Genomic DNA, 25,039 nt, shown 5'->3' with positions numbered 1-25,039 from the left:
TTTTTTAAACTTAAAAAGTCATATATTTTTCTTTGTCATTTTTCAAAAAATAGAGAGCTGTGAAAGACGTATCTGTTTGTCTTAGTTCCATGAGTATATTCAAATACTGTACATGGTCTACCTTTCTTCATTTCGTAGGAAGATACAGACCAGATCAGACTATCAATACATGGCTCCATGACTCGTGTCAAAACCACAGTTTCGGGTTTTCACCTTCTATGACCAGGTGACCCGCCTAGTGGATGAGGGAAAGGCTGTGGATGTTGTCTACCTGGACTTTAGTAAAGCTTTTGACAGCGTCTCCCACAGCATTCTTCTGGAGAAACTGGCGGCTCGTGGCTTAGACAGGTTTACTCTTCGCTGGGTGAGGAACTGGCTGGATGGCTGAGCCCAGAGAGTTGTGGTGAATGGCGTTAAATCCGGCTGGCAGCCGGTCACAAGCGGTGTTCCCCAGGGCTCGGTTCTGGGGACGGTCTTGTTCAATATCTTTATAGATGATCTAGATGAGGGAATCGAGTGCTCCCTCGGTAAGTTTGCAGATGACACCAAGTTGGGTGGGAGTGTTGATCTGCTGGAGGGTGGGAGTGCAGAGGGATCTGGACAGGCTGTATCGATGGGCAGAGGTCAACTGTATGAGGTTTAATAAGGCCAAGTGCAGGGTCCTGCACTTTGGCCACAACAACCCCATGCAACGCTACAGGCTTGGGGAAGAGTGGCTGGAGAGTTGCCTGGCAGAAAGGGACCTCGGGGTGCTGGTTGACAGCTGGTTGAACATGAGCCAGCAGTGTGCCCAGGTGGCCAAGAAGGCCAACAGCGTCCTGGCCTGTATCAGCAATAGTGTGACCAGCAGGAGTAGGGAAGTGATTGTGCCCCTGTACTCGGCACTGGTGAGGCCGCACCTTGAATCCTGTGTTCAGTTTTGGGCCCCTCACTACAAGAAGGATGTTGAGGTGCTGGAGCGTGTCCAGAGAAGGGCAACGAAGCTGGTGAGGGGTCTGGAGCACAAGTCTTATGAGGAGCGGCTGAGGGAACTGGGGTTGTTTAGTGTGGAGAAGAGGAGGCTGAGGGGAGACCTTATCGCTCTCTACAACTACCTGAAAGGGGGTTGTGGCGATGAGGGTGTTGTCCTCTTCTCCCAAGTAACTAGCGATAGGACAAGAGGAAATGGCCTCAAGTTGTGCCAGGGGAGGTTTAGATTGGATATTAGGAAAAATTTCTTCACTGAGAGGGTGGTCAGGCATTGGAAGAGGCTGCCCAGGGAGGTGGTGGAGTCGCCATCTCTGGAAGTGTTCAAAAAACATGTGGATGTGGCACTTCAGGACATGGTTTAGGGGACATGGTGGCGCTGGATTAATGGTTGGACTTGGTGATCTTGAAGGTCCTTTCCAACCTAGTGATTTTGTGATTCTGTGATTCTGTGATTTTTTAGTAATGGGATAGTCTACACAGTGCCTACTTGCTGGCATCAGATGAGATTAACCTTTCTCAAAGATGGAAGAGGGTCTTTTGCTCACAAGCTAGTGGGGCTTATTGACAGGGCTTCAAACTAGACTTGAGGATGAGGAGAAGGCTGAGGAACTCAAAGACTTCTTTGCCTCAGTCTTCACTGGCAATCTCACTTCCCACACCTATCAAGGGGATGGGCTGCAGGATGGAGACTGGGGGAACAAAGTCCCTCCCACTGTAAGAGGACCTGGCGTCTCATGGCTTAGACAGGTGTACTCTTCGCTGTGTAAAGAACTGACTGGATGGCTGAGCCCAGAGAGTCGTACTGAATGGCGTTAAATCCAACTCGCAGACTGTCACAAGTGGTGTTCCCCAGAGCTCAGTTTTGGGGCCAGTCTCATTTAATATCTTTATCTGGATGAGGGGACCGAGTGCTCCCTCAGTAAGTTTGCAGATGACACCAAGTTGGGTGGGAGTGTTGATCTGCTGGAGGGTAGGAGGGCTCTGCAGAGGGATCTGGACAGGCTGGATCAATGGGCAGAGGTCAACTGTAGGAGGCTTAATAAGGCCAAGTGCAGGGTCCTGCATTGAGTCACAACATCCCCATGCAACGCTACAGGCTTGGAGAGGTGTGGTTGGAAAGCTTCCCCGGCAGAAAAGGACCTGGAGGTGCTGGTTGACAGCTGGCTGAACATGAATTGGCAGTGTGCCCAGGTGGCCAAGAAGGCCAACAGCATCCTGGCTTGTATCAGAAATAGTGTAGCCAGCTGGACTAGGGAAGTGATTGTGCCCCTGTACTGGGCACTGGTAAGGCTGCACCTCAAATACTTTCAGTTCAGTTTTGGGCCCCTCACTACAAGAAGGACATTGAGGTGCTGTAGCATATCCAGAGAAGGGCAACAAAGCTGGTGAGGGGTCTCGATAACAGGTCTCATGAGGAGCAGCTGAGGGAACTAGGGTTGTTCGATCTGGAGAAGAGGAGGCTGAGGGGAGAGCTTATCCCTCTCTACAACTACCTTAAAGTAGTGGTGAGGTGGGTGTTGTCCTCTTCTCCCAAGTAACTAGTGATAGGACTAGAGGAAATGGCTTGAAGTTGTGCCAGTGGGAGGTTGAGATTGGTTGTTAGTAAAAATTTCTTTACTGAGAGAGCGGTCAAGCATTGGCACAGGCTGCCCAGGGAGGTGGTGGAGCCACCATCTCTGGAAGTGTTTAAAAAACATGTAGATGTGACACTTGGGGACATGGTTTAGTGGGCGTGCTGGTGTTGGGTTGGTGGTTGGACTTGAAGATCTTAGAGGTGTTTTCCAACCTTAATGAGTCTATGATACTATGTAAAAGAAAGTCAGGTTTGAGACCATCTGAGGAACGTGAACATGCACAAGTCTACGGGAGCTGACAAGGTGCATCCCAGAGTCCTGAGGGAAATGGCTGATGTAGTTGCTAAGCCACTCTCCATGATATCAGAAAAGTTATGACAGTCAGTGGAAGTCCCTGGAGATTGGAAAAAGGGAAACATTGCACCCATTTTTGAAAAAGGTAACAGGAGGACCCTGGGAACTACTGATCTGTCAGCCTCACCTCTGTGCCTGGGAAGATCATGGAACAGATCCTCCTAGATCCTCCTCAGCTAAGGCACATGGAGGACAGGGAGATGATTCAAGACAGTCAGCATGGCTTCACAAAGGGCAAGTTCTGCCTGACATGGACCTGTTGGAGTGGGTCCAGAGGAGGGCCACAAAAATGATCAGAGGGATGGAACATCTATTCTTTGGGGAGAGGCTGCAAGAGTTGGGATTGTTCCACCTGGAGAAGAGAAGGCTCCGGGGAGACCTTCTTGCAGCCTTCCAGTACTTCAAGCGGCTTATAAGAAAGATGAGGACAGGCTTAAAAAGTCTGCAGGGCCTGTTGGGACAGGACAAGAGGTAATGATTTTAAACTAAAAGAGTGTATATTGAGACTTGGTATAAGGAAGAAATTTTGACAATGAGGGTGGTTAAACACTGGCACAGGTTGCCCAGAGAGGTGGTAGATGCCTCATCCCTGGAAACATTCCAGGTCAGGTTGGAGTGGGCTCTGAGCAACCTGATTTAGTTGAAGATGTCCCTGCTCATTGCAGGGGGGGTTGGACAGGATGACCTTTAAAGGTCCCTTCCATCCCAATGATTCAAAGTTTTTATGATTCTATGATTCTATGTATGATGAAGTTTAATATATTTTTATTTTTTTATTTAGATATGCTCAGGAACTGTAGAATTTAAGGTGTGTAGAAAGGGACACAGATTGGACACAGGTCTGAGCAACCTGCTTTAGCTCATCCTGCCACGAGCAGAGGGGTTGGACTAGACAATCTCCAGAGGTGACTGCAAACCTCAGCCATTCTGCAGTGCTATAAAATGTCTCTCCTTCTCTGGCCATTTTAGAGCTGCTTCTAGTACCTGTATCAGCTTAGCTACAAGTTGTAGCACCTAGCAGCGCTTCCGTGCCCCTTTAGGAATTACCTAATAGTCAGCCACGAGAGAAATGAGTCAGACTTAGACTCTCAGACTTTGTACCTTTTTTGGTAAGATTTTCATTCAATCACTCTTTTCATATTCTGACCACTCCAGGGGATATGCATCAAAATAAAAAACCCTAAATGACATTGTCACTGGAATAAATGTATAATAGGATATACTTTTTATATTATATTATTTATATTATATGATCATAAGAAAGAGAAAACTGTCTATTAGGAATGTCAATAGATTTATTGTATAAGAATGTGTCTTGGTTTCAGCTAGGATAGAGCTGGTTATATCCTGGCTGAAACCAGGACAGTATGTTAAAATACAAATATATTAACTAAATTAAGAATATTTTTTGCTATAACATATAATCTCCACAGTGCCTTTCTTTGTTCTGTTAGGATACTTTTTCTGTTAAGACCTTTTTCTAGGTTTAAAGACAGATTTAAAACAAAAGAAGTTTTCTTTATCATCTTACTTTTGGCCTCTATTTGTGCTGCTCTAAGTGTGTAAAGTAGCCAGCTCTATGAAAACTAGGGTACTAGTTCAAAATTTAAGCAACAGGTTGTTATACCTCTGATGAGGATTATGTTTCCTCAAAATGATAGACAGTCTCCTGTGTCACATAAAGTAAAATTTTCATAATTGTCACTAGAAGATGAACTAGGACATGTAATAAAGCAGGAACACATGAGTTTGAAAATAAACTGTTGCAACATGCTTACCATGAATGTGAGAGCAGATGAATTAGCTTCTGTTAGCTGAGTAACCAAAGCAAGTATAAGGTTAATGAAGAGGCCAATCAGAAGATGTTATGTGAGAGTGGGACAACAGTTCTGACCTCAGAGTCACTACAAAAAGAATTCTCAAGCTTTCATTTCAAGGTGGTTTTTTTAAATTTTATTTTATTTTGGAAGGCCAGACTATTATACTGCTAAGTTTTCATGATGAAGAAAAGCAATTAAATGAACAATATCTGAAAATTACATACCACAAAAAATAAACAAGATTAAAAATATATACTAGGAAACAATTAAAGTAGGTAGGTCATATAACCATACAACTCCTTTAAACTGTAATAGCAGTCTATATATTTCACTATACTGTGTCTGTCTTTAAAAAACCCGTATTTTCCATCTTCTCATAGCATTATATTTTTAAAAAGTATTTAATGTACAAAATTATGTATGAAGTAGTGCAAGAAAAAGCTAAAGACTTAATTTATTCGCATTCAACTTCTGTGTTTTACTTTATTGCCTTTCAGAGGAGAGAAGAACAAAGACTATTCATTAGAATGTGTCTTACTTGTGCAGTTTGGCAAGGAGCCAGACCATGTTCCGTTGGCAGTGCATTGTCTTACAGATGATCCAGAAAGTATGTATCCTTCCATGCATGAATAAATTACTGAATTAGAGAACGTAGTTCCATCAATACGGAATACTTTGCCATTAGCAGTTGTTCCTGGATTACCACACTGTACAGCTATAAGGCAAAAAGTTAAACATTTTTAAAATGTAGTAAAGATGATTCTTGTAGTAGTGTCTAGGGATAATCCTGCTGAAGGTAGTGTTATGTGGTAGAAATCCATGCTGTTGTCCTGAAAAATATAAGATTCACCACCTACTGATAAGGTATGTTGTACAGTAAAAAGCTGTTTGCATTAATTATTTGTTTTTACCTTGTTATATGTAAGGAAACACAGGCTACTAATTTAACTTTAAAATCTGCGTTAAAGGAAAGCTAGTTTAGCTGCAAAGACAAACTCCCAATTATAAGTAAATGCCTGATCTATAGTTATCATTGTAAAATTAATTTGAATCTGTAGTATGTATACATTTATAGCATCACCAATGTTTCTTACCTAATTCAAAGCACAGAATAGAACCAAACTACTATTTCATAGTGTAATGTGTAAGGTGTAAGACTGATGATTCCCAGTTCTTCAACGCTCAACTTTGGAATTTGAATGTGTCTTTCTTATGTTGTCCTGGTTTCAGCTGGGATAGAGTTAATTTTCTTCCTGGTATGGTATGTAGCTGGTATAGTGCTGTATTTTGGATTTAGTATGAGAATAATGTTGATAATACACTGATGTTTTTAGTTGTTGCTAAGTAGTTGTAGCGCTTATACTCAGTCAAGGACATTTCGGCTTCCCATTTCGGCACAAGAAGCTGGGAGGGGCACAGTCAGGACAGCTGACCCAGACTGGCCAAAGAGGTATTCCCTTCCATATGACAACATGCTCAGTATATAAAACTGGAGTTGGCTGGGGGTCAGGAATCGCTACTTGGGGAAGGCCTTTCAATCACTGAGTGGTGAGCAATTGTTGCGTTGTGCATCACTTGTTTTTGTATATGTTTTTATCAGCATTATTATTATTAATAACAACAACAATAATAAATAATAATTTCTTCTTCCTTTGCTGTCCTATTAAACAGTTTTTATCTCAGCCTGCAAGATTTTTTTTTTTTTATTCTCACCCCCATCCCACCCAGGAGTTGCGGAGGGGTGAGGAAGTGGTTGCATGGTGCTTAGTTGCTGGCTGGGGCTAAACCAAGACATATGTGATTACATATATACATCTAATCTGTATGACCTAAACTAGAACAATATACCTGTGTGTGCATTAAACTCACCTATAGATATATCTACATCTGTGAACCAGATTCATCATTTCAAGAGATTTATAAGGGGAGAAATAACACCAAAACTGTCTTAAAATGTAAATGGCGTAACTGATTTCTGTAACAGATAAGATCAAAGGAGAACAACAGAAAGTTCAGTTGGGCTAACCATATCCCTTCAGGTACCAACATACAAACACATATATATTTACATTATGTTGGGATGGCAATCATTCATCAGAAAGGATATGACAAAACCAGCTTCTGAAATAAGTTTTTAAAACAAGATGACTATTTCATACAGATAACATAGTCAACACTGATAAAGTGGAAAATAAGAATAAAAGTTCCCAAATTATTTTTTGCTTTTCAGTAAGCTTTTCTTTGAAGAAGAACTTGTTGTGAATTATTTCCTATTTTTGAACCAAGTAGGTAATAAATGATTCTCCATTAATATCCTGTTAAAGCTATCTTTTATGATAATACATCTAGCTTGAAATTTTTATAATAATTTTTTCCAAATAAACTTGTTTCAGCATTTCATTTTCTGTTGAAAAATAATAATGTCAACAATATTAGTAAATAAATTTTTTAAACCAATCATTTATGACATAGACATTTCTAATGAAATCCTGACATTGACATTGTCCTAAAGCTCAGGTCTTTTCTCTGAAATTCAAATGTATAATGGTTGTAATTAAAGATTAGGTGATGGTGAGATTTTTTTCAGCAAAAATTGAGTTGTAGAGGCCTTATCTATTTCCACTTCTTTTTAGTTTTTTGTACTGGGTAACAAATATAGTTGACATTGACACAAGATTGAAAAGAAATAAACAGTTCAGTATACATTTTTCTCAAAACTTTAAAAATATGCAGTTTCTTGTGTGCCAGGAACTGATTTCAAATTTGTCACCTGATGCCAGCCATTGCTATGGAGTAACAACTTATTTGAAAAAAATTGAATAGTCAGTCCAAAATCAACTGTATACCATTCACAACACAAAACTGGCAATGTAGAATTGGTTGCCTGATTAGCATTTTTAACAAGAGAGTTTAAAAATACAGTGGATCTTCTGTGATTTACCTTTGCACTCAGGTTGTCTTCCTGTCCAACTTCCATTTGCCATACATGTCCTTTCTTCTGAACCATGGAGGATATATCCAATATCACAGCTGAAATGTACTGTACTTTTAATTTTAAAATTGTTTTCTTCTCTAGACCCATGACCTGGGATACCTGGATCACCACAAGAACCAGCTGTATCACCTAGAATTAAGAGTGCAAAGGTTAGAATAAGTATGGAATATTATGATACTGCATTTAAAATATATAGTTTTATGTATTTAAAAAATAAATTTCTATTTTTAGAAAAAAAAAATGTATCAGTGGGTGTAAGTCCCTGTATTACAGAATTACTTGATTCTCAAATAATTACTTTTTACTTATTTTATATAAGTACAGAATAGAAATTATAATTATCTCAAGATTCCCCTTAAACCGTGCTAAACTTTTGGTAACAGAATCATCAATCAAGAATTGGCAAACAAAAAGAATGTCACAAAATCTTGGTCATTTTTCATTTCAAATGAGGAGTTCTGAGGAAAACCAAGGTCTTGATCATAAAGACAATTTTCTTGTTTGCCTATAACAAGTGTTCATAAAATACTTATTAGTTTTATGATATCATTAGAGTTGTAAGTTTTACCATTGAATGAAAGCCCTAGTCAACAATTTTATGTACATCTGACATGAAGCATTTCCCTGATTTATAGAAATGTTTAAAGTTCACTTCAAGACTGCCTGATAGCTAAAATCTCGTCAGCTAGAAATGTTTAAGCAAATTTTAAGATAGAGGTTTAATGTTTTCTACTATCTGTTGTATATCAACATTAAAATAATGAACATAGTCATAATAATATCAGCAATATCTAAGATTATACATCTAAATCTTCATTTATGGTGAGAACTTTTAGGAAGCTGTAGGTAACACTGTATTTGCACAACAGATCAGTTTAAATTTTTAAATACATATATAAGATATACTGTTTTATGTATTTAAAGGTCTTTAAGCTAGTTTTCTATGTAGTAAGAGACAAAGGTATATTGTATTACTGAGTTTCAGGACAAAAGAGGTGAATTCTAAAATTCTAGGAACTGCACTGTTCAGGTTTTCACCCATAGATATTCAGCTTACGGTTTTCTGTGACAACTTGCAAATAAACTGAACAGTCCTCTATAAAAAAATAATTAAAAAATCATAATATTTTTGTCAGCATATATGCATTGTTTTGTACTTAATTACACTAATGTAAATAAAGAAGAAATAGTGTAAGAATCAGCTAGAAAGCTTTAATTCAACTACTGAAGAACATCATATCATAGCTTCACAATTATATTAAAAATTTGTACAAATTGTGTAAAGAATTCTTTCTGTAGAATAGTCATACCTTTCTGGTGTTTATCTAAGCTTAGATAACAGTAATAAGAGAAGTTCTTACATAGAAGTAGTAAACAAAGTTGACTGCTCCAAGTACTCAGAAGACCACAAGTGACAAGCTAGGGGTTCTACGGGAAGTTAGGACCCTGGAGTTGTAGACGCAGAGAAAACCAGAGCTTCCCTTGCCTTGGTTGGTACTGCATGTGTGTACACTATACTATTGGAGCGGCTTATTGGGCATATCTTTTTACTAACACAAGCATGTACAGAACTGAAGAGTGAAAGGAAGAGCGCAAAACTAGCTTACTTTGTTTTGAGAATTCTGGTGTATGAGCAAATACTTGTTTTAGTCTGATACATCCAAGAAGCTGAACATATTTTTTGTCACCTAAGAAGGTTGTTCACATGCCAATCTGCAGTTTTGTAGGTCATGCTTCCTACTTTTTATTTCCAGTCATATAGGCCATGCTTCCTTCTTTCCTTACAAATTCGTTGAAAAACATTATAACTAAAGCACCCCACAGGAGCTGATCTGCATGACTCCTGTAGGCTTGTGGGAAAAGAGAATGCAGCTATGGAGCCTCAGTCTGAAGGCACATCTGGAGAGTCACAGAAAAGGGCAGAACTTTGTTTGGAAATGCAGAAGAGAACAAACCTGGCAGCTCATGCGACCTATCCAACCCCTTGCTGAAGCAGCTGACAAAGTAGTCTAATTGTGAACCACTCTCACTAATTTAGAAGCCAATTTTATCATTGCTTAAGTTAACCAAGCTTAAACTGACACCTTTCATTTGAGAATAATCAAACTAATGTAGTCATGTCTATTACATTGTACACTTCTGTAGCATGTATGTGCAAAAAGTACATTGTCCTATGTATTTTAATGCTTTCAGAAATAACAAATTAGCTCAGATAAATGTAAGAGTTAACTGAATGTCTGGTTCAAAATCACAGGCTCAAAAGTTTAGGCTCTTCTCTGTTTACCCATTTAATTATGTGACACAGATCAGTAAAGCCATCTGCCATCTCAGTTTAAAAGGAAATTGTAAATAGTTCCAAATCATAGTAAGTAGAAGAATTTTATAAGCTTTCAAAATACTTCATGTCTAAGCTACTTAGGTGATTTAACATCCCTCTAGTTTCAACATAGTCTGCTACATGTTTTTACAATAATTAAAAAATTTCCTAGATCAAGATATTTGTTTGCTATTTTGAGAATCTCTTTCTTCCATTTTTCAGTATTATTTATTTAGACTATGAAGAAATTGAGACAGGGCCTATTAATTATTCTATACTTGTAAAATCTCTACAATAATAGCTCAGTTTTCAGCAAGTTACTTGGCATTATGCCTAAAATAATTTTATGATGAAAAAATGAAAATAGGCTTTTTGCTATGTCAAATATAAATTACATATTCCTCTTGTAAATGAAATATTGTGTTCTTTCCTAATGCCTAATTATTACCAGAAATTATTAATCTTTTCATCTTAGAGAGGTTAACCACCAGCTCTTTTGACTGAAAGTTACAGAAATATTTTTTCTAAATGACTAATCACATCAGGAAGTGACGGTGATATAATCAGTGATATCATAAGAGAACATATTTTTATTACCTCATGCAGAGATTCAACTAAGTGATTTTCACAGTCAGTTATGAGTCATCCTTCACCCACATTTGTAAGAAATTCTCAGTTGACATTTAATTGCAATGAAAAAGAGGGTATTTAGACCACTTAAGTAAGTACACAACTGTTGCTGCACTGATGAAAAATTCTAAGTTCCTGCAAATTTTTGACTCCAGCTGATATGCATGTAATGACTGAAAACGGTGTTTCTGAATGCCAATAGATAACGATGGGATATGACAATTCCTTCTAACTCTAGGATGTGAAACATAAAGTGCCATGTGACAAAAAGGAAACTGTCTTAGGGGCAATGTGACAAATTACCTTATGTTTGCCAACTTAGCATTTTCTGTTTGAGTTTTTCTCTGTATATGAAGAGGACAAGCATGCTTTATCTTTTATCAGCTGAACATTACATACTATTTAGGAATTAAATTAAGTCTTTACATTTTCTAGTTTCTCTTACATTTTAGGTTGTAATGGCAGATTATTGAAAGAAGAGAGACTCATAAAGAAAGGTAAAAACATTTAGAATGTTCTTGTCTGCAGCCACTTCCTACAAGTTTGCAGTGGAAGGTTCAGATACTGAAAAATTCTTCCAACACTTTGGAATTTACTGCAAAATTTTAGCCAAGAAGCACTATTTTAATATTTATTATTATTTTTTAACCATTTCTGTGCCATGGGCTGTAAAACAATGCATATTCTGAAACTGTAGCTGACATAATCAGTTTATAACTGAATACACTAAAGAGATGAAGGCAGGAGGGAAAAAAAAAGGATTGGAATATGTGAGATCCCACCTGGAGTACTGCATCCAGTTCTGGGGTCCCCAGTACAAGAACCTTGGCCTGTTAGAGCAGTCCAGAAGAAGGTCACAAAAATTATCAGAGGGCTGGAACACCTCTCCTATGCAAAAAGGCTGAGATAGTTAGGGTTCTTCAGTCTGGAGAAGGGAAAGCTTCAGGGAGACCTTATTGAAGCCGTTCATTATATAAATTATATGAGAGAGATGGAGAGAGACTTTTTATCAAGACCTGTGGTGACAGGACAAGGGGCAATAGTTTTAAACTGAAAGAAGGTAGATTTAGATTGGACATAAAGAAGAAATTTTTCTACAGTGAGAGTGGTGAGGTACTGGAACTGGTTGCCCAGAGAAGTTGCAGATGCCCCGTTATTGGAAGTGTTCAAGGTTAGGTTGGGTGGGTCTCTGAGGAACCTGACCTGGTTGAAGATGTCCCTGCTTATTGCAGGGGGGTTGAACTAGATGATTTTTAAAGCTCCTTTCTCATCCAAACTATTCTATGATTCTGTGATACACTAGTGCTGCAAATAAACTTGGATTTTTAGTGTGAAACTGGGATAGCAGTACTGTCAGATTTGCATACTGGTTATTTTTCAGCTCTTGTTTAGCATAACTGTAACCCAAGGAAAAAAGGGTAATTTGTTTTCTTCCTATTTTCTGCCTTTGAAAATATCTAAGTACTCTGAATTACGTAGGTCTAAATAAGGTCCAACACCCCACTAATTGTTTTAAACTATATAATGGAAACGTGAGGATGACAAGAAAGAACCTCCCCCAATATTTATTGATAATTAAAACTGATAACATGATTAACTTCCATTACAATCTCTGTTTACATACTCTAAGATAAGAAATGGGATTTAACCAAATCCCAAATTAGTGTGTGACTTGAATTTCTGTTTTTCACTTGATCATGGCTTGTGGTGGGTAGACCCTGGCTGGACATCAGGTGACCACCAAAGCTTCTCTATCACTACCTTTCTTAGAAAAAATATAACGAAAAACTTCTGGGTTGAATCAAGCACAGGGACAGATCAATCAACAATTACCATCACAGGCAAAACACGCTCAATTTAGGGAAAATGAATTTAATTAATTATCAATCAAATCAGACTAGGATAATGAGAAATAAAACTAAATTTTAAAATCACCTTCCCCCAAACCCTTCCTTCATCCTGGGCTTAACTTTACTCCTGATTTTCTCTACCTCATCTTTGGGTCAAAGTGGTGCAAGTGTAAAGGGAATGGGAGCTGCAGTCAGTTCATCACACATTTCTGCTGCTCCTTGCTCCTCAGGTGGAGGACTCATACTCTTCCCCTGCTCCAGCATGAGGTCCCTCCCATGGGAGACAGTCCTCCATGAACTTCTCCAATTTGAGTTCTTCCCATAGGGTGCAGTTCTTCATGAACTGCTCCAGCCTTGGTCACATCCACAGGGTACAGTCCTTCAGGAACAGACTGCTCCAGTGTGGGTCCCCCATGGGGTCACAAGTTCTGCCAGTAAACCTGCTCCAGTGCAGGTTTCTCAGAGGGTCACAACCTCCTTCAGGCATCCACCTGCTCCAGCATAGGGTTCTCCACAGGTTGCAGGTGGATATCTGCTCCACCGTGGACCTCCATGGGCTGCAGGGTGACAGCCTGCCTCACCATGGTCTTCACCACGAGCTGCAGGGGAATCTCTGCTATTGTGCCTGGAACATCTCCTCTCCCTTCTTCTTCACCAACCTTGGTGTCTGCAGTTGTTTCTCTCACACAGAGGAATGAGTATTCCTCTCTTTGACTGCAAGTGCTGTGCTGTTTCCCACCCCTCCCCCCTTTTTAAATACATTAGCAGAGAGGCACAACCACCATCACTGATGGGCTTGGCCTTGATCAGCAGCAGGTCTGTCTTGGAGCTGGCTGGTATTCGCTCCATTGGACATAAGGAAAGCTTCTAGCAGCTTCTCACAGAAGCCTCCCCTGCAGCCCACCCACTACCAAAACCTTACCACACAAACCCACTATACTGCTATTAAACTGAATCAAACTGAAGTTATGAAACAGAACATTCCTGAGCATTAAATTGTTCATAAAACACATCTCGACTTTAGTTACAGCTAATCCAAGTTATCCAGGAATGTGAAACATGCATTGCAATCAAGCAAGCCAAGTGGTTAAAGCCTCTCTGATAAGGAGGATGGCGGCTGAAATATAAATATGGGGAGATCTGGCAAACTGATTATGTCATACACCCACAAAACTGCCAAGGCAAGCACCATGTGCTTACAGTGGTGGAAGCAACCACTGGATGGCTGGAAACATATGCCATGCCCCATGACACCACCTGCAACAGACTCACAGAATCACAGAATGGTGGGGGTTGGAAAGACCTCTGAATATCATCTGGTCCAACCCCCCCGCCAAGGCAGGATCACCTCGGGCAAGTTGCACAGGAATGCATCCAGTCGGATTTCGAAGGTCTCCAGAGAAGGAGACTCCACAACCTCTCTGGGCAGCCTGTTCCAGTGCTCCATCAACCTCACAGTGAAGTTTTTCCTCATGTTGAGGTGGAACTTCTTGTGCCGCAGTTTATGCCCATTGCCCCTTGTCCTATCGCTGGACACTACTGAAAAGAAACTGGCTCCATCCTCCTGAGAGCCACCCTTCAGATATTTATAGACATTGATAAGGTCTCCTCTCAGCCTTCTCTTCTCCAGACTAAACAACCCCAGGTCTCTCAGCCTTTCCTCATACGAGAGATGTTCCAGTCCCTTAATCATCCTCGTAGCCCTCCGTTGGACTCACTCCAGAAGTTCCCTGTCTCTCTTGAACTGGGGAGTCCAGAACTGGACACAATACTCCAGGTGAGGCCTCACCAGCACAGAGGGGAACGATAACCTCTCTCAACCTGTTGGTCACACTTCTTAATGCACCCCAGGATACCATTGGCCCTCTTGGCCACCAGGGCACATTGCTGTCCCATGGATAACTTATTTTCTACCAGGACTCCAAGGTCCTTCTCCAGGGAGCTGCTTTCCAACAGGTCAACCCCTAACCTCTGCTGGTGCATGTGGTTGTTCCTCTGCAGGTGCAGAACTCTACACTTGTCCTTGTTAAATTTCATGAGGTTCCCCTCCACCCAACTCTCCAGTCTGTCCAGATCCTGTTGAATGGCAGCACAGCCTCCTGGTGTATCAGCCACTCCTCCCAGTTTTGTATCGTCAGCAAACTTGCTGAGGGTACATTCCAACCCTTCATCTAGGTCATTGATGAAGATGTTGAACAAAATCAGACCCAGTACCGATCCCTGGGGAACACCACTAGCTACAGGCCTCCAACTGGACTCTGCGCTGCTGACCACAACCCTTTGAGCTCTGTTGCTTAGCCTGTTCTCCATCCATCTCACAGTCCACTCATCCCACCCACACTTCCTGAGCTTCACTATGAGGATGTTAGGGGAGACAGTGTCAAAAGCCTTACAGAAGTCGAGGTAAACCATATCCACTGCTCTCCCTTCATCTACCCAGCTAGTCACTTCATCATAGAAGGCCATCAGATTGGTTAAGCATGATCTCCCCTTGGTGAATCCATGCTGACTACTCCTGATAACTTTCTTTTCATCCATGTGCCTAGAGATGGCCTCCAGAAGGAGCTGTTCCATCACCTTCCCAGGGATGGAGGTGAGGCTGACCGGTCTATAATTTCCCAGGTCTTCCTTCTTGTCCATTTGAAGATTGGGGTGACATTGTCTTTCCTTCAGTCCTCAGGCACCTCTCCCATTCTCCATGATTTTTCAAAAATGGTGGAGAGGTGTTGCAACAACATCAGCCAGCTCCCTCAGCACTTGTGGATGCATTCCATCAGGGCCCATGGATTTGTGAGTGTTCAGTTCAGCCAAATGATCTCTAACACAAACCTTGTCAACCAGTGGAGAGTCTTCCTCCCTCCAGGTTTTTTCGCTTATCTCCAGGGTCTGGGATTCCTGAGGAGTAGTCTTAAGAGTAAAGACTAAAGTGAAAAAGACATTCAGTAATTCTGCCTTCTCTGCCTCCTCTGTCACCAGGGCTCCCACTTCATTCACCAAAGGTCGCACATTTTCCCTAGTCTTCCTTACCACTGATATACTTGAAGAAGCCCTTCTTGTTCTCTTTTACTTCCTTCGACAGATTTAGTTCCAAGAGGGCCTTGGCCTTTCTTGTTGCATCCCTGCATATCCTGACAACATTCCTATAGTCCTCCCAAGTGACCAGTCCCTTTTTCCACCTACTCTAAACTCCTTTCTTCCATACAAGCTTTTCCAACAGTTCTTTGCTCATCCATGGGGGTCTCCTGCCTCCTGTACTTGATTTATGACTTAAAGGAATGCACCGATCTTGAGCTTTGAGGAAGTGGTGCTTGAATATTAACCAACTCTCTTGGGCTCCACTACCTTCTAGAGTCCTAGACCATGGGATACGTCCAAGTAGGTCTTGAATAGGACAAAGTTAAACCTTCCTGAAGTCCAGGGCCGTAATCTTACTTATCGCCCTGCTTCTTCCTTGTACGATACTGAACTCCACCATGTTGTGATCACATAGCCAAGGCTATCCCCAACCTTTACATCCCCAACCAGTCCTTCCTTGTTTGTTAATGCAAGGTCCAGCTGCACACCTCTCCTTGTTAGCTCCTCCACCACCTGTGTCAGAAAGTTGTCATCAATGCACTGCAGGAACCACCTGGATTGTGTGTGCCTAGCTGTGTGGCCTTTCCAACAAATATCTGGGTGATTGAAGTCACCCATAAACACAAGAGCATGTGATTTTGAGGCTACTTCTAGTTGTTTGTAGAAGGCTTCATCTACTTCTTCCTGGCCTGGTGGTCTGTAGTGAACATCCACAACAATATCGGCCATATTAGCCTGCCCCTTGATTCTTACCCATAAAGTTTCAACAGGTACTTCACTCCCCCCAGGCAGAGCTCAATACATTCTAGTTGTTTACGTACATAAAGAGCAAGACCACCACCTTGCCTTTTTGGCCTATCTTTCCTAAACAGGACGTAGCCATCCATGACATTGTTCCAGTCATGCGAGCTATCCCACCATCTCTCCATGATTGCAATGATATAATGGCCCTGTGACTGCACTCTAGTTCTTCCTGTTTATTCCCCATGCTGCGTGCATTGATGTACAGGCATTTCAGGAAGGGAGTCGATCGATAGACACAGACAATCTTGACATTATCACCCTCCCCCTTTGCATCCAGATTAAAGCCCTGTCAATCAGCCCCACTATCTCTTGGGCAAAGATCCTCTTCCCCCTTTGAGAGACGTGTCTCCCGTTTGATGTCAGCATTCCTGGTGCCATGTATGCCATCCTATTATCAAAAAAACACAAAATTGTGGTGGTTACACCAGCCATGGAGCCATGTGTTGATGGACTGGATCTTCTTGTACCTTCCAATGTCACTGCTTTCAACAGGAAGGAGGGAAGAAAAAATAACCTGCCCCCCAGATTCTCTCACTAATGGTCCCAAGGCCCTAAATTCTCTCTTAATTGTTTGTGGACTACAAATCGCTGCTTGTTCTCCAGCCACATGGAATATCAGTAGCTTAGTAATCTGTGGACCTTACTAAGCTAGGACGTTTCCTAGTAATGTCTTTAATCAATGCTCCAGGGAGACAGCAGACCTTCCTGTGAGGAGGGTCTATGTGGTGTATTTGACCCTCTGTTGCCCTCAGAACAGGGTCACCTGCAACTACAACCCTTCTTTTTTTCCTTTTGTGTGTGGTGGTGATATGGGCAGTAGGCCTCTCTGACTGTGTAGACAATTCTGGTGTAGCTTGCCTGTCGTCCACATCCTCATTTGGCTGTTCTTTCTCAACCAGAACCTCGTACCTGTTGCTCAGATGCACCTGGGGGGGCAAGGTAGGCAAGAGGGGATTTCGCCTGCTGCCCCTACCATGGGCTTGCCTCCACTCACTCTTTGCATTTAAGCTTCTGCCTTTGGCTTGACAGGGGCAAGATACAGAGGCCCCTTGATCCTGGGTGCTCTCTGGTGGGTGCTCCCAACTCTGTTTCAAGGACAGCAGAGCCTGGCTCCACCAGTCTATCTCCTATTCAGTCTCCCTAATGATCCTCAACCTTTCAACCTTCTTGCACAGCTCTGTCACCAGGCTGAGCAGGTCTTCTACCTGTTCACAGCGGATGCAGCACTTCTCATCACTGCCACTTGTGGCTCTGGCACTCCCTGAAGTCTGTGATGTGGACAACTGCATGTTTCCGTGGGAGTTCTGTCTGGGTTCCCATATCCATTCTGGCAAGTGTAGAGGTCACCACCTTCCACCTGGCCATGGCTGAGCTCTCCCGTGTGCCCTGTTCGCCCAACAATACCCTGGGCCTTGGAAAGCAAGTCTTATGGCACCATGACACCCCAGAAAGAATTGAGTCAGACAATGGGACTAATTTCTGAAACAACCTCATAGACACCTGGGCCAAAGAGCATGGCATTGAATGGATATATCACATCCCTTATCATGCACCAGCCTCTGGGAAAATAGAAAAATACTTTGGACCATTAAAGACTACATTGAAAGCAATAGGTGTTGGGAAATTCAGACATTGGGATACACATTTAGCAAAAGCCACCTGGTTAGTCAACACTGGGGATCTGTCAATCAGGCTGGCCCTGCCCAGTCAAAACTCTTATGTGCTGTAGAAGGGGACAAAGTCCCAGTGGTGCATGTTAAAAATATGCTGGGGAACACAGTCTGGGTTATTCCTGCCTTGAACAAAGGCAAACCCATTCGTAGGATTGCTTTTGCTCAAGGACCTGGATGCACTTGGTGGGTAATGCAGCAGGATGGGGAAGTCTGATGTGTAACTAAAGGAGATTTTATTTTGGTGGGGAATATCCAATGATTTGAATGTATGATGTTAACAGCTACACAATACTCTGTGTCATCACTACTACGGTTGCTATATCCCATAACAACAGTATTACAGTAAAAATCACCCAGATTAATGAAGAATGAATGTTATGTTCAATCATGTTGATGAAACCAAGCAAAGTACAGTAATGATAGAACCAGACAAGTGTAGCAGTGATAGAACCAGAACTGGCCTCAGCATGCAACAGTCCACCACCACACACCATCACTCTGGCCCTGAAGGACTGTTATAACAGATGGAACAAAGTCATGGACTAAATGAACTCAACAGACAATTTAAGGGGATGGCCCATAGACTAAGGGAATGATACCTGTGTGTATATATCAAAAGACAGGAAAGGTGGTGGTAACTGATTGCGAAAGTGTAGGACCTGGCATGATGTACGTGCTATAGTATAAGGTGTGGATACTGTCTTGATTTCAGCTCAGATAGAGTTAATTTTTTTCCTAGTATTTTTCCTAGTAGCTGGTATAGTGTCGTGTTTTGGATTTGGGACGAGAATAATGTTGATAACACCACTGATGTTTTTGCTGTTGCTAGAGCAGTGTTTACACTAAGTCAAGGACTTTTCAGCTTCTTATACTGCCCTACCAGTGAGGAGGCTGGGTAGGCACAAGAAACTGGGAGGGAACACAGCCAGGATAGATGATGCAAACTGGCCAAAGGGATATTCAATACCATATGATGTCATGCTCACTATAGAGTCTAATGGGAAAGTTGTCTGGGGGCTGCTGCTCAGGAAGTGGCTGGGCATTAGAGATGTTTTGCAAGTTAAAAAAAAAATTACCCATCATCTTGAGGAGATAATGATGCAAGGTTTCCCTGTGGAAATTAATACTCTTTCCAGAAGTCACATAGAAAATATTTTCAGAACAAAACTGTTCCTTTAACATTCTATTGGATATAGAATTTCCTATTCGTATTAAATGTCACTGAGAACGCTTAATTCTCCCAAATTATTTTCTTGCTAATATTTTTTACTTATTTTGATTTTATTTTTTTTACTTCTACTGAGATAATACTTCAGTTTTATACATGATTTTCCAGATTTTAAAATGGTCTTTTGATAAAATCAAAATAAATTCAAAACAGCTTCAAAAATGTACACTCATTAATTCAAAAATATTACCTGAACAATGAGGAAGAGATCCACTCCAGTGTCCATTTAACTGACATGTACGAGATGACTGCCCTAACAGTGATCGTCTGCCTGTGCAGGTATAATGAACAGTAGATCCAAATGTATATTTATCTCCAGAAAGGACCGCGTTAGGAGGAACGCCAGGATGGCCACAGTCAATCACTACAATGCATAATTATTGGAGATAAAAAAAGGTTATTATCACTGATCAAACAGTTTGTAGTTATCATTTTCATAACTCCATACATAAACTTTGTGAAGTGGTTGACCTTTTTAGTGTTTGGGGGAGGGATGCACATTATGTAATTAGAAATGCAAAATATATTACAGACCAAAAGCTGTGAAACAAATGTTTGGAGATGTCAAAAAGGTATTTTAGATATGGATATTGATGTCCAAAGACATTCATTCACTAAGCTGATCTTTATGGCATGAGCACACGCACACAGAAAGACACACTCATGCATGTACTCTTCAGAGAAAAAATGCAGGAACACAGTAACTGCCAAAGTCACTGCTGAGGTAGAAAAAATGCAAACCTTCATCTCTCATCCACTGATCCCAAGTCATTGGTCATAAAGTCTTTTAAGTTTATACACAAGATTATTTTTGCTAAATTTTGCTATGAAATCTAATGCTAATATTCTAATTTTTGTATTCATAGTTTTAGTTATTTAAAATATTATATTGCATAAATAAAATATTTGTTTACATATTTTTAATGTGTTCCTAGACATCATCCATTGATATGAATTACACAGAGATTGGAAGGAATTTCTATAGGGTCCCAATCTTAGAAATTGTCATGGATAAACTCCATATCAGTTGTTTAGTGAGTAAATTTTGATCAATAATTGCTACTTATTTCCATACTGTGATGAATTTTTAGTACTCTCAATCCTGACATTTTTGTGATTTCTACTTATAGATTGCACATAGGATATCCAACAGTCAGCTTATACACCTAATTTTGCTAATTGGCTCAAATGTCATGAAGTACATAAACTCAGGAAATAAAATGGGAAAATATAGCATGAAATTGTTTGTCCTTTAGTTGCCTCTTATACAGAAAATTATGGTAAGTTGTTTTTGCTATAAATGGTCAAAAGAAGTAATTTTTTTAAGGAATAAAAACCAGGCTAAATTATAGAAACCCAATCTAAAATCAGGATAACACCACTGAAATAGTTTCAGCAGCGTCCCATCTACAAGGAAGTTGTAGCAACAGTGAAGCTACCTTGGCTAGATCAACGGGAAACTAGCTACTCCATAAGACTAAAGGAAGATTACAAAAGGTCTTATGCATCATTATGGAGAGTATTATCTGCATGGACAATGTACATAATGGAAACAAAGTTCCGTACTGGAAAAAAAATAGCTAGTCCGTCTTTTAAGATTAAGACCACATATCAAAAATGTACAAAAGAAACCCCCTCACATGTGGAACTAATACAGAGAAAAGAATTCAGAACAAGGAGTTAATTTAAAAGCAAGCTAAATATGTCACATTCAGGAAATACACAGTTAAAATTCATAAACCAAATTCACTCTGTTCACAGAAGGAATTTTGCCTTGCATGTTTGATTTCCTTTTATCTTACACTTGTTCATGGCATGTACATATCTTGGCCAAAGATATTTGTATTTATGTATCATCAAAACCCCAAATCATAGCTGTAAATACCAGCATACTAGAACAAGCTCCTAAATTACACAAACGTAGTTTTTATCAATACTTCATCATCTTCAATAGCATAACATTTTCAGCAGGAATTTTTTATCAAAAAAAGACACATCAGAAGCCTTATCAGGGTTGAGGATGTATTCAATTCTGTAGCACTTCAGGGAAGTGACCATATGACCATATGTCATGTGTGATGATGTATCTTCCTCTAATGATTATTCTCAGTTTTAGAGCTTTATAGTTATACATATACTGATTTGTCTTCATTGACACATGGTCTCTCAGGGGTCCAGCTTGCAAGGTGTAGAACCTTCCTGACAACACCACAAAGGATTTAACAATGTGGTATGTGATTGATTGACTTTGATTCCTACTTAGTGTCATTGACATCTGTGACATTTTGCAGACTTGCAGGTGATCAGAATGCTCAGTGTTACAAACTGGACACTTGCTGTTAGCATGTTATTTGTTTAATCAATTGCTTGTAAATAAAATCTATTATTGATTACGTATTACTTTAGAGAAGGCAAACTTAAAACATTGTTAATAAAACATCATGTTGGTCATGCAAGCTTCAATGAAATGAAACTATTTCTTGTGAAAAACATTCACAGTTTTTCACAGTGTTTTTATTATCTGTAGTTTTCATAATTGATTCTTTTTCCCTTTTCAGATGCTTTCATAGAAGAAAAGTTAATTTCATACTGGTACATTACAGCATTCAGTTTTGGACTTTCCTATCCATACTTCTCTTTTATATTTACACTTATGTCTAAAAGTCTAGCATACCTAATTAATGATTTAGAAAATTATACCACCCCATAATGCTACCCTTAATTTAATTATACATTATACTAAATTTAATTTGATATTCAGTTTCTGAGGTGGGGAATCCATATGAAGAGTTGATCATATTTCTTCTTTTTTCTCTTAATGATAATTCAGCCTCCTTTTTTTTTCTATCAAATTCTTCCTTTCTACCTATCTATTATAAAATCATAGAATCAGAGAGTCATAGAATAGCTTTGGTTGGAAGGGACTTTTTAAGGTCATCTAGTCCAACCCTCCTGCAATGAGCAGGGGCATCTTCAACTAGGTCAAGGTGCTCAGAGCCCTGTTCAACTTGACCTTGAAGGTTTCAAGGGATGGGGCATCTACCACCTTTCTGTGCAACATGGTCCAATGTTTCACCACTCTCATTGTCAAAAATTTCTTCCTTATATCTAGTCTAACTCTATTAAGTTTTAGTTTAAAACCATTACCCCTTGTCCTGTTGTAACAGGCCCTGAAGATTTTTTAAGTCTGTCCCCATCTTTCTTATAAGCTCCCTTGAAGTACTTCTAGGCTGTGAATGCACATTGTCAGCTCATGTCCAGCTTTTCATCCAGGAGGACCCCCAAGTTCTTCTCAGCAGGGCTGCTCTAAATCTCTTCATCCACCAGCCTGTACTGATACCACGAGTTGCCCCGACCCAGGTGCAGGATGCTGCACTTGGGCTTGTTGAACCTCATGGGGCTCACACAGGCCCATTCCTCAAGCTTGTCCAGGTCCCTCTGGATGTCATCTCATCCCTCGGGCATGTCAACCACAGCCCTCAACTTGGTGTCATCTGCAAACTTGGTGAGTGTGCACTTGATTCCACTGTGTGTGTGTAGGATGGAGTGTATGATATTCTCATACTGACTCCAAAGGACAGCACTACACCATCTATCGGGGAAAAAAACCCAACTCCATCCCAGCCAAAGCCAGGACAGTATGTCACTCATGAAGACATTAAACAGTTCTGGTCCCCATATGGACCCTTGAAGGACACCACTTGTCGCCCATCTTCATCTGGACATTCAGCCATTGACCACTCCCTCCCAATACGACCATCCAACCAATTCCTCATCCACCCAACAGTCCACCCATCAAATCCATATCTCTCCAATGTAGAGAGAAGGATGTTGTGGGGGACTGTGTCAAAGGCCTTATAGACATCCAGATAGAGGACATCTGTAGCTCTTCCCTTGTCCATTGATATGGTCACTCCATGCTAGAAGGCCATTAGTTTGGTCAGGCAGGACGTGTCCTTGGTGAAGCTGTGCTCACTGTCTCAAGTCACCTCCCTGTCCTCCACATGCCTTAGCTGAGGAGGATCTAGGAGGATCTGTTCCATGATCTTCCCAGGCACAGAGGTGAGGCTGACAGGTCTGTAGTTCCCAGGGCCCTCTTTTTTACACTTTTTAAAAATGAGTGCAATGTTTCTCTTTTTCCAGTCTCCAGGGACTTCAGATGACTGCCATGACTTCACAAATATGGAGAGTGGCTTGGCAACTACATCAGCCAGTTCCCTCAGGACTCTGGGATGCATCTCATGAGGTCCCATACACTTGTGCATATTTAAGTTCCTCAGGTGGTCTCACACCTGATCTTCTCTTTACAGTGGGAGGGACTTTGCTCCTCCAGTCCATCTTGCAGCCCATCCACTTGAGGAGTGTGGGAAGGGACATTGCCAGTGAAGACTGATGCAAAGAATTTGCTGAGTACCTCAGCCTTCTCCTTATCCATTGTTACCAGTTTGCCAGTCTTGCTCATCAAGGGGGGGTACGCTTTTTTTGATCTTCCTTTTCCAACAGACATACCTGTAGAAGCCCTTCTTATTATTGTTTGCATCACTTCCCAAGTTCATCTCCAGCCATGCCTTGGCCTTCCTGACCTCATCTCTACACAACCGGGCAGCGTGCCTGTACTCTTCCCAGGATACCTGTCCCTGCATCCACTACCTGTACATTTCCTTCTTACCCTTTAGTTTGACCTGCCTGCATATCTTGACTCAGCCATGCAAGTCTTGCCTTCCTTTTCTGATTTCTTACATCTGGGGATTGAGAGCTCTTGTGCTCTGTGGAAAACATCTTTAAAGGTCTAGTCCTGTTCCACCACATACTGCACAATACCTTTATATAGCTGTGTAAATGTAATTTTACATTAAGCTTTGTTTCAGATTTAAAGAACAATTAGTAAAGAAAAAAGAAAAATAAAAGAGAATAATATTAATCTTCTTCAGAGTATGTAAAAACATCAGGTCAAATTATATTGTTTCATTCTTATGGACAAGTGTCAATCAATTTCTGTCACACCAAAACCTCACTTTCCTTAAAAAAAAATAAAATCTGAGAGAAAGTTATGCAAGTAAGTATTTTGTTAGTGTGACATTTCAATGGCTATTTCATTTTCCCTGAAAAATACCAATTAAAAAAAAAAGAGATAATATCTATTATGGATGTGATATATAACATTCTGTAAAAACAGAAGTATAAGTTCCTCTTCTGGTCAAATGTGATGATGCATCAGTAAAATTACAACATTATGAGTTTAAAGCCTAATTACATTTACAAATGTTGAATTACATTTACAAATATTATACCATAATTCTTGACTTCTGAATTGAAAAGTACACTTGAAGCTTCTTTAACTTGTATAGTTGTCAACAATTCTTATGATTCTATCTTACTGCTGGGATTGGCTGTATATGTCATAATGTGAGGGAAGAAATTTCAGGACAAGGTGCTGCAGTAGAATTATTTAGAGGTTGACACAGACACCAGGAAAAAAACAGTCTACATTATTTGGATTTCATGCTTGGAAAGTGTGGATTGTGTGTACTCACATATCAGTAGCTTGAAAATAACAGACCATGTCTATCAGAACTAAATTAAGAATACTTTGCAGTACAAAAAACCCCTGCAACTCTTTTAGGCATATTGTCCAAACATCTTTCATTTTGAGTACATTTCAACTTTAAAGTATTTCAGTACAACGTGTGCCTAAGTAGCATATGCCCCTGAAAGTCTTTAATTCAAAGGGACAGTTGAAATGGCATTAT

General features: G+C 40.4%; 1 protein-coding gene across 3 annotated transcripts in view; it reads right to left on the bottom strand.

Annotated features, from left to right (window-relative positions):
* CSMD3 (CUB and Sushi multiple domains 3) overlaps window positions 1–25,039 on the bottom strand; it is a gene marked incomplete at its 5' end in the record, with an annotated part of 769,714 nt that overhangs the window by 44,704 nt on the left and 699,971 nt on the right. For all 3 annotated transcript variants that reach the window (XM_081996335.1, XM_081996336.1, XM_081996337.1), the window contains 3 exons: window positions 5,256–5,432; window positions 7,659–7,841; window positions 19,480–19,653. In XM_081996335.1, coding sequence (XP_081852461.1) covers window positions 5,256–5,432; window positions 7,659–7,841; window positions 19,480–19,653 — 534 coding nt within the window. The remainder of the gene's footprint in view (window positions 1–5,255; window positions 5,433–7,658; window positions 7,842–19,479; window positions 19,654–25,039) is intronic.

This window comes from Phaethon aethereus (assembly GCF_964289735.1).
Source record: "Phaethon aethereus genome assembly, chromosome: 2".
Lineage (NCBI taxonomy): Eukaryota > Metazoa > Chordata > Aves > Phaethontiformes > Phaethontidae > Phaethon > Phaethon aethereus.
The sequence above is the reverse complement of the archived record's forward strand: the minus strand, read 5'-3'. Positions and strand labels throughout refer to the sequence as shown.